General features: G+C 38.8%; 1 protein-coding gene across 5 annotated transcripts in view; it reads right to left on the minus strand.

Annotated features, from left to right (window-relative positions):
* The window catches only part of EXOC1 (exocyst complex component 1), a 67,097-nt gene extending 54,829 nt beyond the window's left edge, over positions 1-12,268 (minus strand). For 2 of the 5 annotated variants that reach the window (XM_023737324.1, XM_023737326.1), the window contains exons 1-3: positions 12,108-12,239; positions 6,530-6,663; positions 2,576-2,706 (exon numbers count right to left, since the gene is read on the minus strand). In XM_023737324.1, coding sequence (XP_023593092.1) covers positions 2,576-2,706; positions 6,530-6,653 — 255 coding nt within the window. In that variant the 5' untranslated portion in view covers positions 6,654-6,663; positions 12,108-12,239. Of the gene's footprint in view, positions 1-2,575; positions 2,707-6,529; positions 6,664-11,940; positions 12,063-12,107 lie in introns of those variants that run through there. The other 3 variants (XM_004382887.2, XM_004382888.2, XM_023737325.1) reach the window with 2 other exon arrangements.
* Positions 12,269-15,554: the final 3,286 nt, after the last annotated feature.

Consider the following 15,554-nt stretch of genomic DNA (forward strand, 5'->3'; position numbering starts at 1 on the left):
ATATAAAAAATGAAAACATATGGATGTATACTTTTCTTCACATCCAATGAATTAAAAAATAGGCTCAAATGTTTCATCAATTTTCTTAATGCTTTATAGGGTCAAACCCACTGTCATCAAGTCAATTCCGACTCACAGCAACCACACAGGACAGAATAGAACTGCCCCATAGGGTTTCCAAGGAGTGGCTGGTGAGTACGAACTGCTGACCTTCTGGTTAGCAGCCGAGTTCCTTAACCACTGCGCCACCAGGGCTCCTCTTTATAGGGTGGAAGGGCAATAATATAGTCAATTCATTTAGTGTTATTTAGGGGGAACAAAGTAAACAAAGACCTTCGAGGCGAGGGACGTCATAGCAGACTTTTTACTGCAAAAGAGTTGGGATACTTTAGGGACCAGGACTTTTTGACTTGTGGTATAACAAACATAATAGCATGGAATTACTAATTAGTTTAATTTGTAGTTTAATTAATAGAATTGAAGCGCCAAAAAATTAAAAACCTGTATTTACAATGAAAAAGTAATTGCGCTATTACTTGTAAAAAAAAATCTAATCGTATTGGCAACTGATATGAAACTTGATGGGAAATGATCTCTTCCCTGGGAATATTTCCCATAACACCATAAAAGAAGCTGAGTGCTCCAGTGGCAACATTCACACAAATCAATGTGTGATACTAAATGGCTAATGTTAGGCTATGTATAAAAATTTCATATTTTATATCCATATATAGAGTACACACACCAAGGTGCCTACATAAAATGAAAATAAAATCCATTAAACTAGTCAGCAACGAGGCATCAGCCGTGAGAAAGCGTTCAGATAAGCATTCAGCAATGTTAGTGAATCATACAAGTCAACAGGGTTATGAAGCACAAAACTGTTCACAGGACAAAGGCTTTTTAATAAAGGTACCCATCTGGAAAGCCCTTAAAGTATTTTCCGTTAAACAGAAATCTAGCAAAGAAGTTGTACTTATGACCCCTCTCCCTGGTAATAAAGCATTTTAAAAAATCCCATGCTAATTCTCTTTCAACAAAACACACCCCAAAACCCAAAACCAAACCCACTGCTGTTGAGTCGATCCTGACTCATAGGGTTTCCAAGCCTGTAAATCTCTATAGAAGCAGACTGCTGCATCTTTCTCCTGCGGAGTCACTGGTGGTTTTGAACCATCGACCTTTTGGTTAGCAGTTGATCACTTTAACCACTGTACCACTAGGGCTCTTTCCACATTCCACTAAAAGTTGGGTGATTCTTAGGGATAAAGCAAAGGCTCCAGTTTGCCTGAATACTTAAAGGAAAGGCATTCTCTGCATTTGGAAGAAATCTGAATTCTACAGATAAGCAGGGCTCTCCTAAACCTGTTTTTGCTTTATTTCCTTTTGCACCTGACTAAACTGCCGGTTTTCCCAGCTTTTAGTTCCTCAGAGATTTGTACCAGGGTAAGTGTAAAACAAGAATTTTATTTTATCAGATTGCTTTACAAAGGCAGTTTATTACGCTTCTCTGTGCCTTTTGAATATATGAGACTTAGAGAGTCAAATCAAAGTGCACCTATAATTACATTAGTGCAAGCCTTGCTATTACCCCTACCAACAGTACAAATGGATGTGTCACAAACTATTTCCTAGAGCTCTGGAGGTGCCTCTGGACTGCCAAAGTGGATGAGGAACAAGTTAGAGAGGACGAGGCAGAGGAAGCACCTACTTCAATCAGAGGAGCTCTACTTGTTCTCTTTGAAAAAAGTATTGCCAGGAAAAGCCCTGAACTGTCAGGAATGTAGATGGTCCTTTAATGTGATCATCACGTTATTCAAATTCTTTAAGGTTTGTATGTGTTTATGTGGGTGTAAGATATATTTTGTTTAAAATTAAGGTGTGTAACCCACTATTGGGAGAAAGACCTGGTATTCTGCTCCCATAAAGAGTACAGCCTTGGAGACCCTATGCGGCAGTTCTACTGTGTCATACAGGTTCTCTGTGAGTCTGAATCGACTTGACAACACACAACAACAATAACAAGCCACTACTGCTTCCAACTTGAGCCACACATCAAAGTCATGGGCTTGAAAAGCCAGGGAGACTGCCTCAGCTGGTGACTGTGCACTAATTCACGAGAACTAAGGAAGACTCGCTTTGGTTATATTATACAGTTTGGAACCAGATTTTACCAATACAGTGCAGATAAAAAAAACGATTAACTCCCACACTCCCACAACACACCACTTTAAAATCTAAAATGGTTAGTATATCTGACCTAATACGGAAATACATTTAAACACATAGTGTCAAGGTTATTTTGCTCTAGTTTACATAGCTTGTGCACAAACATTAACTATAGCTTAAGACAAGCAAAAACAATCAAACAAACATAAACACACAGTTATTTTTTGTAGCTTGGGGAGGGTATGAGAGTATGGAAGGTTGAATAATACACTTTATATTAATTCCCGGTTAGAGTTTATGGGCCAGTGATCATAAAACAAGTTTAGATCATCTTACAAAACATAAACTTATGTATACAATGAAAGACACTTTCTGAATACAAGTCAAAGAACCAAGGCAAACATACTTTAATAGCATCTTTGGCATCTACCACAGCAAGGTCTCGAAGGGCCCATGCAATCTGCCTTTTGTAGAAATCTCCTTTATCAGATTTCTTGACTTTGACCACTTTCACCTGCACAGGGCGTTCAGTTGTCACTGTTGAGTGAAACACACATTTTCATTAGAAAGACTATTCACTCACTCACCTATTCATTACAAAGATAGCTGTCAGGTGCCTGGTACATGATACTAAAATAGAAGTAATATTTCATAACAAATGCTATGACTGAGCAATGAACAGAATGCTAATGGAAGCATATAAATCAGACTAGAGGGTCAGAGGTAGATTCCTAGAGAATTAAAGCTTCAGATAAGTTTTAAAGGAAGAATATGAGGTACATAAAGAGACCTCTAAAAGAATGATTGACACATGTCAAGCCAAAGAAGCTTCAAAGAGCATAATACCATTTCAGGGAACAGCAATATGGATAGTACATGCAATAAAGTGGATGGAAATGAAGTTAATAAAAAAGATGGGAGTTCAGATAATAAATGGCCTTTAACGGAAAGCTGTAGGGGAACCCTTAAAGGATTTTAATTAGGGAAATGACATGCTCTTATTCCCAGTTTCTAAAAAGTGCTCTGGCAGCAGAGTGGAGGATGGACTGGAGTGGATGCTAATACATTCGAAAACTTAGACAAAGTGGTCAAATTCCACCCCTCTCCCTGACTCAGTAACAGAAAATACAGAAAATTCATGACCATTACAGAAACTGTATCAGTGGCTAAAAACCTCCCTTCTTCCACTCCCCAAATGAGAACACTCGTCCAAGACAGTTTTACTAATATCTTCTGCAAGCTTTCAAGCCATGGATAATTCTAAACTTACACTATTCCAAAGCACAGAAAATGAGAGAACACTCTCCAACTTATTTTACAATTTTAGTATAAAGCCTAAGGTAGTTTGAAAAAGGAAAATTACAGGCCAATGTTCCTAATGAACATGGATACAAATATCTTAAAACAAATACTGTATTGACAAACTTAATCCAAGGTTATATATAAAAGATGTGCTTTTTTTTTTTTCACATTTTAAAATCTCTGAAATCAGGGTAAATCTTATCAATGCAATGTCATAATTTTTTTTTTTTTAGCAGTACATAAAATAATATACTATAATTGATGACATATGGTACATCTTAAGTAAACTGGGCTTATTCTAGGAAGTAATTTATCATCAGAAAAACCAAGTATAATTGATTATTCACCACACTAACAAATTAAGGGAGAAAAATTATATCACAATCTCAATAGATGTGAAAAAGCATTTGATAAAATTCAACATCTAGCCAGAAAGCAGAAGGGGACAAGGAAGCTGGTGATAGGGAACCCAAGGCTGAGTAAGGATATTGCTGATGTGTTGTGAGATTGTTAACCATTGTCATAGGGCAACATTTGTAGTAACTGTTAAATGAGTAACTATTTTGTTCTGTAAGCCTTCATCTTAAGTAAGAATAACAGCACAATTGGAAGAGCATAGTCAATGTCACTGAACTGTGCATGTAGAAATTTTTGAAATGGTGTATCTTTGGCTATGTGTATTTTCACAAAAAAAAAAAAAAGGTTGAGAAGTTAGAGGGTTGATATGTTGCAGGGTTGTCAACCAATGTCATAAAACAACATGTGTACTTCTGTTTCATGAGAAACTATTTGTTCTGTAAGCCTTCACCTGAAGTACAATAAAAATAAAAAATAAAAAAAATTCAACATCTATTCATGATTTAAAAAACAGCAACAAAAAAGTATGAGAAGATAGGAACAGAAAGGAATTTCCTTAACACCGTAAAGGATGGCTACCAAAAACCTACGGTAAATACACTTAAAGGTGAAACCATTTCCTTTGAGATCAACATTCATTGGTGGCCCTAACTAGCACATTACAGCAAGAAAAATAATAACAGATACAAACATTTTAAAGAAGAAAAAGATCACTATTTAAAAAAAGTCTACAGACAAATTAATAGAATTAAGAATGTTTAGCAAGATTGACAGATACACAAACCAAGATCAAGAACTAACTGCATTTCTATATTCAAGCAACAAATGATTAAAAATGTATTAATACTAATAAGTTATTATTTACAATAATTTCTAAAAACCTAGGAATAAATAAATACCTAGGACTAAATCTAACAACCTATGTGCAAAGCTATTAGAGAAAACTATAAAGCTTACTGAAAAGCATTAAAGAAGATATAGATAAACAGAGAACTGTACCACATTTGTGGACAAGACTCAGTATCATAAAAATGTAAGTTTTCTCCAAGTTGATCTATAGAGTAGAAATAATTCCAAACAAAATCTGGAACTGACAAGACGATTCAAAAATTAAGATAAAGAATAAAAAGCCAAAAAAAAAAAAAAAGCCAAGATAAAAGAATAAACCATAAAAAGCAAAAAGGCAATCTACAAACTGGGATGCATATAATCCACAAAGGATTAGTATACATATTATATAAAGAACTTGTACAAATCAGTAAAAGGACAACCAAAGCAATAGAAAAATGAGCAAATGATTTGAACAGGCCAATTGTATACACGAGGAAATCAAATGGCTAATAAACTCATGAAAAGATGCTCAATCTCATTATTAATCACAATAAGGTAGCATTTCACTCCCACCAGATTGGCAACAATTAACAGTTGGTCACAACCAAGTGCTGACTAGGATGTAGAGAACCCAAATCCACATCTACTGCTAGTACAACAGCTTTGGAAAACAATTTGGTATTATAGTAAATTTGAACATTCACATACCTATGACCTAGTGTTATGGATTAAATTGTGTCCCCCTCAAAAAATATGTGTTATAAACTCTAACCCCTATATATATGGATATAATCCCATTTGGGAATAGGATTTTCTTTGTTATGTTAGTGAAACTGTATCAGTGTAGGCTGCGTCTTAAGCCAATCACTTCTGAGATATAAAAGGAGCGGCTTAGGCACAGAAGCAAGGAAGCACAAACTGAAGGGAAGACAAATGCCACATGCAGACTGCCAAGGAACTGAGGAACTGAAGCTGAAAAGAAGATAGGGACCTTCCTCCAGAGCCAACAGAAAGAGAAAGAAAGCCTTCCCCTAGAGCCAGCGCCCTGAATTTGGACTTCTAGCCTCCTCAACTGTGAGAAAATAAACTATTTTTTAAAGCCATGCACTTGTAGTGTTTCTGTTACAGCAGCACTAAGAAACTAAGACACCCAGCAACTCCCCATCTAGGTATGTGCCCAAGAAAATCTTTGCCTGTGTTTATCAGGAGAAAAAGACAAACATGGTTCATAGAAGTGCTGTCTGAAATAGCAAAAACTGGAAACAAACCTGATGTTCATCACTAGTAGAATGGTAAGTAAACTGTGAAAGCTCATACAGTAGAATAGTACATAGCACTGAAAAATAAAAGAATTATGGCTATATGAAAGAACGTGGATAAAACTCATGAACACAAACTAACACTGAGTAGAAAAAGTCACAAATGTATAAATGCATTATGATTCAATTTATGTAAACTTCAAGAACATTAATCTATACGATAAATTGTTTGCGATTACAAACATACAAGGTAAAATGACAAAGAAAAGCAAGAAAACAGTGAACCAAAATTCAAGATACTAGTTATCTCAATGGATGAGGGAAGGGAATGGGATCATGGAAGGGCACGCAGGAGACTTCAACGGTAATGGTAACATGCTTCTTACGCTTGGTGGTGGGTACAAAAGTGTTTGATGTATAGCTAGTCTTTATACCTTACGTTACGGAAATTCTTTTGTATCTACCAGTATTTTAAAAGAACAATTAAAAAAACGAATTTGTTGACCCCTCAAATTTTTCAATTATAGAGACAGTGAAAATATTTAAAATAAGAAAGTTCCCTAAGCAACAAAAGAATGTCAAACAAGTACATTTTCTTACTAAATACCCACCTGTGGCACACAAAAAACAGTTCTTTTTCTTTTTTCCTGCTTTGCAGACATTCACAATGCTCAGCAGGCGCTCATCATTTGGTGTAAAAATGTCTCTTTGTAACGCATGTTTGATTGCCGTCATCTTTTCTCAGCTGAAAAAATTCAGAGCATAAATATTAAACTGATTCTGTAGATCATGCTACTTTATACTGTTCCATTTATGATTAAAATGATCTTATTTATGAATAATTATGGAAAATGATTTAATATACTAATAGGCCTACATAATAAAAATCAAAAGCTATAAGTTTAGAAATAAGTTTAGAGAAGAACCAGTGTTATTAAACTTTAAAATCTGAAGTGCTTAACGAGTATTGTAATACAAAAAAGAAAAAATAAAGATTAAAAAAAAGTTTTAAACCCATGCTCAATCTTTAAAAATAAGATTCCTATTTAACCTCTTCATTACCACTGGCAAAAACGGTATGCCAGCCACTTTTTATGCCTCTGGACCTCAGAGGTAAGGAGTCATTCTAGTTCTAATGCATTTAGCTTCAAGGTTGGTCTCTTGAAATGCGTAAAGCTCAGCAGACCAGAGTTGGAGCCTCACTGTTGTGTAAGATGGAGCCTCATACTTCCTGAATGTGTTAGTTTTGTAAATATTTGGCTTTTCTCCCTTTATTTCTGTGACATAAGGTTTGCAAGCATAGTTATGGCTTTCCCGTGTGATAGTTAGGGAGGCGTGAAGAGTTTGTTTTGGTTTTTCTGTGTCATATTTGGAAAACCATTGGTTCCTCATGTAACCTAATAGAAAGGCGCCCGCGATAAATTACTTATTTATCTCTCATTGGCATACTGTTATACCACAGACCAGTGGTGCCACAGTTCCTCTCACTTCATTGGTAGCGTGTATTACCAGATCATATTTCTCAAAATCCATATTACCAACCAAACATTTAAACACACTCAATTAGTTAAGTGTGCATTCCAATACTGAAAACACATGCCATCAAAAAAAAGGAGAAAAAATGTAGTAACGAAAGGGAGGGATAAAGAACTCTTACAACCCAAGAATAAAAAGACAAATAACCCAGTTTAAAACTGAGCAAAGCATCTGAATGGACATTTCTCCAAAGAAGATGTACAAATGGCCAAAAAGCACATGAAAAAAAGATGCTCAACATCATTAGTCATTCCCAGTGCTAATTCAACATTAGTCAGGTCCGATTCCATCTCATGGCAACCCCACATGCCACAGAGTAACACTACTCCATAAGGTTTTCTTGGCTGTAATCTTAATGGAAACAGATTGCTAGGACTCTCCTCTGCGGTACCGCTGGGTGGGTTCAAACTGCCAATCTTTAGCTTAGGAATTGAGAGCAAACCGTTTGTGCCACTTAGGGACCTATACTCATTGATCATTAAACCAAAAAAAAAAAATCAAACCAGTTGCTGTTGAGTCGATTCCAACTCATAGCAGCCCTACAGGACAGAGCAGAACTGCTCCACAGTTTCCAAGGAGCACCTGGTGGATCTGAACTGCCAACCTTTTGGTTAGCAGTTGTAGCACTTAACCACTATGCCACCAGGGTTTCTCACTGGTCATTAGAGAAACGCAAATCAAAACCAAAATGAGATACCTCACAACCACAAGGATGGCTAAAACTAAAAAAAGATAGACAATAACAAGTGTTATCAAGGATGTGGAGAAACTGGAATGCTCATACACTGCTGGTGGGATTGTAAAATGATGAAACCACTGTGGAAAACAGTTTGATGATCCCTCAAAAAGTTAAACATAGAGTTACTATAAAAAAACCAAAAAAACCAAACCCATTGCTGTCAAGTTGATTCTGACTCATAGAGTTACTATACGACCCAACAATTCCACCTCTAGGTATATACCCAAGAAAACTGAAAACACGTTCACACAAAAATCTGTACATGAATGTTCATAGAAGCATCATTCACAACAATCCAAAAGGGAAAGCAACCCAAATATCCATCAACTGATGAACAGATAAACAAAATATATATATCCATATACCCATACCTGTTGCCATCGAGTTGATTCCGACTCACAGCCATTCTATATGACAGAATAGAACTGCCCCATACTGTTTCCAAGGCTGTAAATCTTTACGGAAGCAGACTGCCACATCTTTTTCCCGTGATATCCACATAATGGGACACTATTCAGGCATAAAAAAAGGAATGACGTACTGACACGTTACAACGTGGATGAATCCTGAAAACATTATGCTAAATGAAAAGCCAGTCACAAAGACCAGGTATTGTGTGATTCCATTTATATGAAATGTCCAGAATACGTAAACTCATTGGGACACAAAATAAATCAGTGTTTGCCAGGGGACTGGGGGGGCGAGGGTGGTGGCTGCTAATGGGTATGGGATTTCTTTTGGAGTGATGAAAATGTCCTTGAATTATAGATAGTTGTACAACCTTATGAATACACTAAAAACCAACGAATTGTACATTTTTTTAAAACGGTGAACTTTATGATATGTGAATTAAAAATGTTAAAAATTTGTTTTTAATCTCTTTTTTCTCCTCCAACTCAAAAGCTTTTTTGAAACACCAATTTAAAAAAAAACAAAAAACAAAAAACTCTTCAATTTTACTTTGTGGTACATATATTTGTATATATAACTATTTTTCAATGCAGATGTGCAGTATTTCATACAAGCGAGCTTGGCTAGGAAATCCTACATCAAACAATGCTAACAATGTTTCTATTGGAAAATGAAGAAATTGTGGGTTTTAAAAAATGACTTGGAAGGAATTTTTATAACACAATTGATACTTTTATAACGTCTTCTATATTTTACTCAATCAGTGAAATGTCTATTTCTGTTCTTACTCCAAAAATTGCTTTTCTCACAAAAATCAAGCATCCTTCCCCTTCCATCCCTCTTTAACCTTATCTCAACCTCTTTTGACTTCCCTCTCCTCCCAGTTCTCTTAGTCTATCTAGCCCTTCCTAGCTTAATTTCTTTTCCCACCTAGCCTGGAGGCAGTGCTTATTTCCTACACCCACACTATCCCCTTCAATCATCTTACCCTGTTTGTTGACCAGTTCACCCTATTTAACCAATCTCCATAAACCCTATTTATTCTCTTTTATTGCGCTACCATATGCCAGTTAAGAATGCCACATATCCATGCTCACTGAATGCATTTCAAATATCTAAATTCAGCCAAAACTGGACTTTCAATGCTGCTCAGCAATTCTTAACAGACTTCCTTTGATGCTTCTTCCTTTTTCCATTTGCCATCACTGTTGTCACAAATTTTTACTATTCTCCTTTAGCCCCCAAATAGTGCGGGCCCGTTCAAGCTCTGCAAATGACTTTATCACCTACCTTGCAGACAATATAGAGGCCATGAAGTACAATTCTTCCCAACTGCTTTTTTCTCCTCTCTCTACATCTCCATCCATCCTAACCTCTTTTCCACCTATTACAAAATGCCCGTTACTAATCCCTTAATATGCTCTAGGGCCTAGACACTGTGCTAACCAGCTCTACTCCATCCTATGCCACACTGGACACTGGTCAGTTCACTTTTCTATCTCTGGGCTTATGCTCATGCAATTTCTTTTTCCTAGAATTCTTTTCTCCTTAGGAAATTCTGACTCACCCGTTAAGATCATGCTAAAATATTACAAATAAATAATAATTCCTCTTCTACTTCTCTACTTCCTCTACTGTGCTAGCACAGCACTTACCAACTGTATTTTCTAACTAGCTACATTCTCTCCTCCATTAAAAGTAGCTCCTTATAGGTAAGGATCATGTCGTATTCATCACTGTATTCCGAGAACTTGACAAAGGGCACCCAGCAGGCATTTAATAAATATTTAGATCAACTAAACTGATAGCACCAAATAACCTAACAACTACAGCTTCCATAAAGTTCCCTCTTTCCAACTCTCACACCTGTAAGCAAATGCCCAGGTTCAAAATCTGTCCTATTTGATTCCTCTCCTCCATTGTCAACATCTATTACCATATTTTGTTAATTTCCCCCTCTACATATAATTCATTCCTTCCTTTCTTTTCCCATTCTCACCACACTAAACCAGAATCACACTGTCTATGTCTATTAAAATACTGTAGCATCTGGCCATCTCTTTGCAAGTTTCTATAACCCCCAAAACTCCAATAAGCACATAATCTTAAAGCATAGCTTTCAATACACTATGCCCTTGCTCAAGATTTTCCTAATGTTCCTATATCTGAACCTTCTACTCCAAGTTTCAGACTTTAAATCTTTGCTTAGGTGCTTTCCCATGCAGGGAATGTAATTACACTTCAAGGTTTATACGAAGTTGACTCAATAAGGATCTTAAGTCCAAATTGATCTCTTCTCTTGATTTCGATTGCACTTGGTAAACAATCAAGCACTTGCTGTCTAACTGGTTCATGAGATCTTAAGCTCCTGGATCTCAGTAACTCTCTTAAAGAAAAAATAAGGAGGGAGAGAGGGAGACAGACACTCTATCATAGTGTTTTGGGTTCATAGTAGGTACTTAACAAATACCTCTTGATGTAGCCTAAATTGATTAGTAAAAACTGGTCAAATGAATGACTAATAGTGGCCAACATTTACCACAAAGTCCCTCTTTGGTCAAAAGCAAGAACTGAATGTATGGTAAGTGGTAAAACACAAGAGGATTGGGCATACCTCACAAACGAGTTAGACAAAAATGAAAAGCACTATGTGACCCCCTCGTTCTGTCAGCAAATACTGATGCCTACTAAGGGCCAGGCACTGTTCCAGTGGACATGACAGACATGTTCATGAAGACATGAAGACCCTCCCTATCTTCGTGGCATTTACATTCTAAAAGCTAAGTAATTAACTCTCCAGTTTATAATTCTTTCTGGAAGGCACTAAACAAATCACTAGAGATGCTCTAAAATTATTTTCCAGTTCTAAGAACCTATGTCTGACCACGTTCCAGAGGCAGCTAGCCACTGCTTACTCTGTGTTTTGGTTCCTGTTTCCTTAAATTCAGCTGGACCATTCCCCTCTGTGGTGGACTTGAGGAGACAAACAGTTTGTCAGTGAGTGCTCGTGTGGGTCGGGCCCCGTACACCGTCGAAACACCTCAACGCGCCTAGTACTGCCATTTAAAAAGGAGAAAGGCACAGGGAAACAAGGAAATGTACTTAAGAAATTCAGAAGAAAATGTGGACTTCGACCAAAAAAAAGGGGGGGGGAAGGGGCACTGTCACACCCTCCTTTCCTGTCCAAGCCAAAGCTCGAACAATCAGGCACACAAATGAAATCTGGTTCCTAAAGGCGGAGCCGGAAAGGGATGTGTGAAGACTGCCTTCCTTGTTTCCCTGTCTCCCAGACCCCAAGACAAGTGTGGGAAGCTCGGCCCAGACTTTGTGCCCTACCCAGCAAGGCGGGGTAAGTATCGGGAGCCTGTCGGCGAAGACAGCGGTGCCCGACCCCGGGCGCCGAGCCAGCAGTGGTAAAGAGGTGCCGCCTCAGACCCTGGCGCCCACCCCATCGTCTGCCCGCCGCCGCCGGGACTACTGGGCAGCCGCGGCCGAAGGCTTACCGCAGGACAGGACCGAGCCCGGCTGCGCCGAGGCGGGTCCTCCAAGACGGAGGCAGAACGGGGCAGGACAGCGACCGCTACTGGGAAGCGTCCCTCAATTAAGCGGTGAACGGGAAGCGGCAGTTTCACTACCACGCCCCATATCCGGGCACGTGACAAACCTCCGAGCCGGAAGTCGACCCCGTGGAGAAGGAAGAAGTGGAGGGAAAAGGGAGGGGCCAATAGAGGCGGGGGGCGTGGCGCCACCGGAGGGGCGTGGCGAGGAGGGGCACGGTCCGCCGGAGGGGGCTAGCCAAGGAAGGGCAGGGGCGGGGCCGCTGTCGCGCCCTGACAGACTTGGAACCGCAGGGTTTGGTACACGGTGATAATTACTTTTGAGAAGAGTTATTCAAGTGTTTCAGCAATTCGTTTAAGAGGATATCACTGAAGTGTTTTAATTTTTGCATTTGTGACGCTCTATTCAGTGTTTTCAACAATTCATTTAAGAGGAGATCACCGGAAGTTTTATTTTTTGCGTTTGTGGCGCTTAACTCTTGATACTGGCTACTTAAAAGCGTGGGGAGTTTAAATGAGTTAAAACTCTGGAGGGGCGACCCAGATTATTCTAAATATACAGTTAAGGTCGAGAACTATTGCTCTAATGACTTTGCTACTCAAAGTACGGTCTGCGGACCAGCTGCATGGGTATTATCTGGGAGCTTCTTAAAAAAAGCGGCCTCTTTGGCCCACTTCAGATGTCCTGAATGGAATCTTCATCTTAATGAGATGGCTGCTATGTACATTTACGTTTGAGAAGCACAGGTGTTGCCAGTGTTGCTGGTGGCAAGGCAAATGATTCATTGATTCCATATACCTGGCACCTGTTTTAAGCCAGGAACTTTGATACCTGGTCGAGAGGTAATTCAGTCACGCATCCTGCCCTGAAAGAGTTCAGAGTATGGTTGGACTAGACAAAGTGTAGATACAAATAAATATAAAATAGGTTACAAAATAAGTGACCGAAGAGAGGTACAGGTCAGATAGGTGTGCTGGAAGTTCAAAGGAGCATTTCTTCGCTCCTGCTCAATACAGTCCTTTGCAGGTTGCTGCAGAATTCCATTCATGCATGCATTTGTTTATTTGACAATCAGTCTTTGGCACTGTGTTAGGTACTAGAGATACAAAAATGGAGATCCCACCCACAAGGGGAGACACTATCAGTGAAGAGATAGAATCAAATAGACGGATAAGTTACAGTCTAGTGAGATAAACCCAACAACAAAGAAATAAAAAAGAGATGAAATACCGTGTGTTTTAGTTTCTTCTTGTCGTTAGGTGACTTGGAGCCAGTTCTGATGCATAGCGACCAGATGCACAACAGAATGAAACATTGACCAGTTCTGTGCCATCCTCACAATCTTTGCTGTGTTTGAGACCATTGTTGCAGCCACTGTGTCAGTCCATCTTGTTGAGGGTCTTCTCTTTTTTGTTGACCTTCTCCTTTACCAAACATGATGTCCTTCTCCAGGGACTGGTCCCTTCTGATAACATGTCCAAAGTACATGAGAAGAAGCCTTGCCATCCTCCCTTCTAGGGAGCATTCTGCCTGAACTTCTAAGACAGATTTGTTCATTCTTCTGGAAGTCCATGCTATATTCAATATTCTTTGCCAATACCATAATTCAAAGGCATTAATTCTTCTTCGGTCTCCCTTAATTATTGTCCAGCTTTCACATGCATATGAGGTGATTGAAAATAGCATGGATTGGGTCAGGCACACCTTAGTCCTCAAAGTGACATCTTCGCTTTTTAACACTTTAAAGAGGTCTTTTGCAGCAGATTTGCCCAATGCAATGTGATGTTTGATTTCTTAATGGCTGCTTTCATGGGTGTTGATTGTGGATCCAAGTAAAATGAAATTCTTGACAACTTCAATCCTTTTTCCGTTTATCATAGTGTTGCTTATTGGTCCAGTTGTATGAATTTTTGTTTCTTTATGTTGAGGTGTAATCTATGCTGAAGGCTGTAGTCTTTGACCTTCACCAGTAAGTGCTTCAAGTCCCCTCTTCACTTTCAGCAAGCAAGGTTGTAACATCTGCATATCACAGGCTGTTAATGAGCCTTCCTCTAATCCTGATGCCAAGTTCTTCTTCATAGAGTCCAGCTTCTCGGATTATTTGCTCAGCATACAGATTAAGTAGTATGGTGAGAGGATACAACCCTGATGCACACCTGTCCTGACTTTAAACCATGCTGCATCCGCTTGTTCTGTTCAAATGACTGCTTCTTGGTCTATGTATAGGTTCTTCATGAACACAATTAAGCGTTCTGGAATTAGGATTTACAACACATATTTTTTGGGGACACAGTTCAATTCATAACATTGTTGGTATGCAAAAGAGGGAGTAATTCACTCTGCTAGGGATGAATTCACTGAGAAAGTGACAAATGATCTGTGTAAAATGTCTTTCATTGTTTATCTGAAGATACTACTTGGTGGGAAAATCCACAGAAATAATAGAGATCTGTTTGCTATTGAAACTATTATGCTCTAGTCAGCACTGCTTGGAATCTTTTCACTTTCATGGAATAACTTGCTTTTCAAGAGTGTGATCTCTATCAAGTCCTTTCTCTATAAAAACCCCCGCAGTCCCTGCTTACTCAGTCTCCAGACACTTACTGTGGATACTGTTTATGTGACAATTGCATGTGTTATTTTGTTCTATTATCTGTCTTTTATTCCCCTGTATGGTTACAGCCCTCCTCAGAGCAGGGAAATGAATTGTATCCCACAGTTATTTGTATAGTCTGACCTTCTTCCCTGAACTCCAGATTTGTATATCCAACTGCCTCCCCGACATTTCCATTTGGATTTCTAATAAGCACCTCAGACTTAGTGTGTACCTGGGTGGCACAAGTGGTTTGTGATCAGCTGCTAACCTAAGGGTTGATGATTCAAATTCACCCAGTGGCAACTCAGAAGAAAGGCCTGGTGATCTGCTTCTGTAAAGATTTCAGCCAAAAAACCCTATGGAACAGTTCTCTTCCGTAACACATGGGGTCGCCATGAGTTGAAATCAACTCAATGGCAATGGGTATGGTTTTTTGGTCTAATAAATGTCTCAGCCTTAATGCATACAAAAATAAAATCCTCATCTCTCCTCTCCCTGCCTGGGTTCCTCCAAAAGTAGAGGCCGAAGTAAGAACTTATGTGTTAGTAGTTTATTTGGGCATGTGAACCCAGGGAACATGAGTGAGGGAAGGAGGAGGGCACGTGAAACAAGGATGAGGAAAGTCAATATAAGGATGTGTTACTGAGGTGGCTAACACTATGTTGGACTGTTTTCTTAATCCTGTAGGACCTTCTATGAAGTCTTGTGAAATGAGTCTCTGAATTGTCCAATGGGGGAAAAAATAGAAGTTTTACCTGCTGGCTCTGGTACCCCTTTATCAAAGGTAAATGCTCCT

Source organism: Trichechus manatus, unplaced genomic scaffold (assembly GCF_000243295.1).
Source record: "Trichechus manatus latirostris isolate Lorelei unplaced genomic scaffold, TriManLat1.0 scaffold00101, whole genome shotgun sequence".
Classification (NCBI taxonomy): Eukaryota; Metazoa; Chordata; class Mammalia; order Sirenia; family Trichechidae; genus Trichechus; species Trichechus manatus.